This window comes from Etheostoma cragini, chromosome 18 (genome assembly GCF_013103735.1).
Source record: "Etheostoma cragini isolate CJK2018 chromosome 18, CSU_Ecrag_1.0, whole genome shotgun sequence".
NCBI lineage: Eukaryota > Metazoa > Chordata > Actinopteri > Perciformes > Percidae > Etheostoma > Etheostoma cragini.
Window position 1 is genome coordinate 2,264,976 of NC_048424.1, and position 3,866 is coordinate 2,268,841.

General features: G+C 40.7%; 1 protein-coding gene across 1 annotated transcript in view; it reads left to right on the forward strand.

Moving 5' to 3' along the window:
- The window catches only part of nsl1 (NSL1 component of MIS12 kinetochore complex), a 5,855-nt gene extending 2,345 nt beyond the window's left edge, over positions 1 to 3,510 (forward strand). Inside the window, exons 3-6 of the mRNA XM_034899398.1 lie at positions 463 to 596; positions 1,094 to 1,148; positions 2,182 to 2,249; positions 3,101 to 3,510. Coding sequence (XP_034755289.1) covers positions 463 to 596; positions 1,094 to 1,148; positions 2,182 to 2,249; positions 3,101 to 3,340 — 497 coding nt within the window. The 3' untranslated portion in view covers positions 3,341 to 3,510. The remainder of the gene's footprint in view (positions 1 to 462; positions 597 to 1,093; positions 1,149 to 2,181; positions 2,250 to 3,100) is intronic.
- Positions 3,511 to 3,866: the final 356 nt, after the last annotated feature.

A 3,866-nucleotide genomic window follows, 5' to 3' on the forward strand; every position in this document is an offset into this window, starting at 1 on the left:
CCCATGGAAAGGTGCCCCGAGATCCTTGGCAGTGCCCAGGATGTGAGCTGGTACCTCTCCAGCTACCAGTCCACCACCATACTTTGATCCATATGGGGACTTGAACCAGCAACCCTCCAGTTCCCAACCCAACTCTGTACTGACTGGGCTACTGAAATACTACATTTCAAATTAGAATCTATCCCTTAATTCATTCAGTATGATTATTTTAGGAAATATTTATGACATGTTATTAAACTGCAAAGAGTTTACGTACCCTTGGCAGTACTCCAATGTACCCCTAGGGGTACACGTACCCCTATTTGAGAAACACTGCACATTTCCTCTTCTAACTATACAAAATGTTTTAAGAGCTTAAGGTAAACATTGTATCCTCAGTCCGTAAAAAGTGTTGACGTCATCTCAAATCCAGCACTATTTAATGAACTGCGTTCCTCCTCTCCCTCCGCCACTACCGCTCAGCCGAGGATGAGGATCTGAATCTGCAAAACCTGCTGGACGATGCCATTGTTGAGACCGCCAGGAGGCGGCGTAAGTACCCGAAACAGATCCTGCCCCATGTGGTCCACTCCCTCAAAGCGGAACGTAAAGTCATGGTAGGTGTTGCAGTGTCTTTGTCTTTATGAATGTGCTGTGAAGTGTGTCGATGATGCTGGATGTGAAACAGTTTTACGGCGTAATCCCAGTTGAGTGGGACCAAAACTTTCTCTTTGCTCAGGATGATGTTCAGCCTCTCAAATGACTGTTGATCAACTTTACGTTTATCGTGAGTTAGGAAAAGGTAGAATGAACTCCTCATTCAATACAAGTTTAGCTCAATTATCCATTAAAGGTAGTCTGGCTATCACCAAGCCAAGCTCAATAGGTTTGAGATTGGTCTGGGGAGTCTGCTCTGTATTCTCTCTGCACAAGAGGCGTGACTGACGGGCAGAGTGGGCGGGGCTTACCCAGTCTACATTAAAGGGAAAAACACATGTAAATACACATTGAGAAAACAAATAGAACCGACGTCAACATGACAGCAGTACCCAGAGCTGATGTGTCCTTTGTCCGCTTGTCTGACATCTGCTGCCGTCTGTTTTTTGTTTATTAGGAGCTGTATGAGCAGGCAGTCAAACCTCAAGAGGTGGTCAAAGATCCGAAACAAGGTCGTTATTTTCATCATTTTTCTTTATAATTATTTTTTATTATTTCCATGAAGAAGTGATACATATACCAGCAAATTGTGTAATTTTGTGTGCTCCACTCAGAGTACAATACAGTAACAGTATTCCCATACTCCACAGGATCTTAAACAACACCCAGGCATGCTCATACTTTAACATATACACCTCCCCACACAGTTTGTCTCTCACTCACACACACACACACACACACACACACACACACACACACACACACGTGCACACACATGTCATATTTTGTCTAAGGCCTAGGTATACATGTTCTTGCCATGTAATAATCAGGAAGAGCTACTTCTCTTTAAGCTGGACGGTTGAAAGTTTCACCCCCTCTGAACGGAAACACCTAAACGTACGAGCACTTTTTGTTCACCTTGTGAGTTTCAGTCGACTTTGGAGCCAAGTGTGAATACAAAATGTAGCAGGACGAACCAGACACATTTAGTCCACCCAGTTTAACCAAATTCAAGACTTTTTTTAGTCCGAATGAATTGCCTTGAAAGTGTCGGGGGAAAAAACCTTGTCAATCAATACGTAACATGATTGCCAAGATGAAAACCAAGAACAACACATCCCACAACAATAAAGTTGAATACAAAAACAGAAAATGAAAAAAATGTAAGCATACATACGGTATATACATATACACACATACAGACACACACACACACATATATACATACATACATATATACATACACACACGTACTTACCAATACATACATTAAATGGCCATGGTAGTAGTGGAGTTGAAAAATAAATAGAAATTTGTGCTGTAAAGTTGTACTTTCTTTTTGTTTTATAAAATTGGTATTGAAAAAAGTTATTGTTTAGGAACCGGTATCAAAGTCACGGTACTGGTATCAGTACCAGTATTGGTACTGGTACCAATACTGGTACTGGTTTGATAGCGGTACCAGTACCGCTGTCAAAACCTTTTTGAAGGATACCCAGCCCTAGTGTGTAACCACACTGTTCTTGTGTATGTGTGTTCGACCAGAGAGCATCATGAACAACCTGCTGACAGCGGCTCCTGGGATGGTGAAGCAGGCCATCCAGGTCATAAAGGTAACACACACACACACACACACACCTGAACACACCAAACCAGTTTTATAGATGGATCTATAGAGGCTTTACTGTGGTTTTAATTTTGTCAGACGAGACTTAACATGTTAGTCAACAACCTTTTTGTACCATGATTAAGACGAGACAATGACGGGACTGCACCAATGTCCAAAAACACTGAGTAAGACTAAAGTAACTAGAGATGTTCCGATACCAGTATATCAGGATCGGAATCGCCTCTAATACTGATCTACGTTAAAGTAGTTTTTTTATGTTCTTTTTCCGTTATGACTGACTGTCAAACTGGATAATAGAAGAAGGTTCAACAGCGTTCCTAGTTTGTGTTTGTTCATGTTTCCCAAAGACTTTAACCTGAGCCAGACCGATAACAAAGATAGAAATCATATCACATCCATACAGGGACAGCAGCATACAGATGTTAAAATATAATAAAATATATGACACAACGGTTTGGGATCAGTACTCGTCGTCGGCCAATACGCAAGTTCAGGTATCGGGAAGCAAGAAATGGTGTTAGAGCATCTCTAAGAGTAACATGTGTTATTGTTGTTAAAAAGACAAGACAAAATGTTTTGCATAAAATGAAAACTAAAATAAAATCTCTCTTCATTTTTGTCTACAACCATCTCTACTTTTTCATCATGAGATAGCATATTCAGCTGTTACTGTTCTGAATGTGTCATAACTATTTGACTGAAATGGTTTGACTAAAACTAAACAAAATAAGACATGTATATGACTAAAACTATCAAGGACATTGGCTCAAAACTAAGTCTGAACAGGTGACAAAATGAACACTACTTCATTGGCATGTGTTTGTTTTTTTGCAGTCAATCAACAGACTTCAGGAACAAGCCGAAGGCCTCTGTAAGATCCTCAACATGAAACCGAGCCAAGCCACTATGGAGATTGACAGAGAAGTGAACGGCCAATCAGACGCCTCCCTGCCTCCTGTGACCGGAACAACAAGGAACAGGCAGCCAATCAAGAGAGTTTTAGAAGAAGCAGCCGCCGCAGTGTGCTATAGGCCGCCCAGTAAGAAACAGGTGGCAGAGGGCGAGCCAGAGTGACACGTTCCTGCTACCATCACCACGGAAATGGTCAATGGTGAACCCAGCGAGTCAGACCGCTGGGCGGAGGACTTCGGATTTTACACCCTAGGGCTGCAACAAACGGTTGTTTTCATTGATGAATAGTCTGTAGATTATTTCATCAATGATTCGAATAGTTGTCTGGGCTATAAAATATAAGAAAATTGTGAAAAAATGTCAATGATTGTTTCCTAAAGCCCAAGACGACGTTTGTCCACAACTCAAAGATATTCAGTTTACTGTCACAGAGGAGAGAAGAAACTAGAAAATATTCACATTTAACAAGCTGACATCAGTGAATGTTTACTGTTATATCCTTTAAAAAAATTATTTTTCTAATGAACCATCACCTGAATTTGTATATAAATAAAGTAATTAATAGTAAAGTCTGGTTTCTTAACACCACCAGAACCATGTTTCAGTTGGTCCTTAGTGGTCCCCTAATACTGTATCTGAAGCCTCTTTTATATAGACCTTAGTGGTCCCCTAATACTGTATCTGAAGT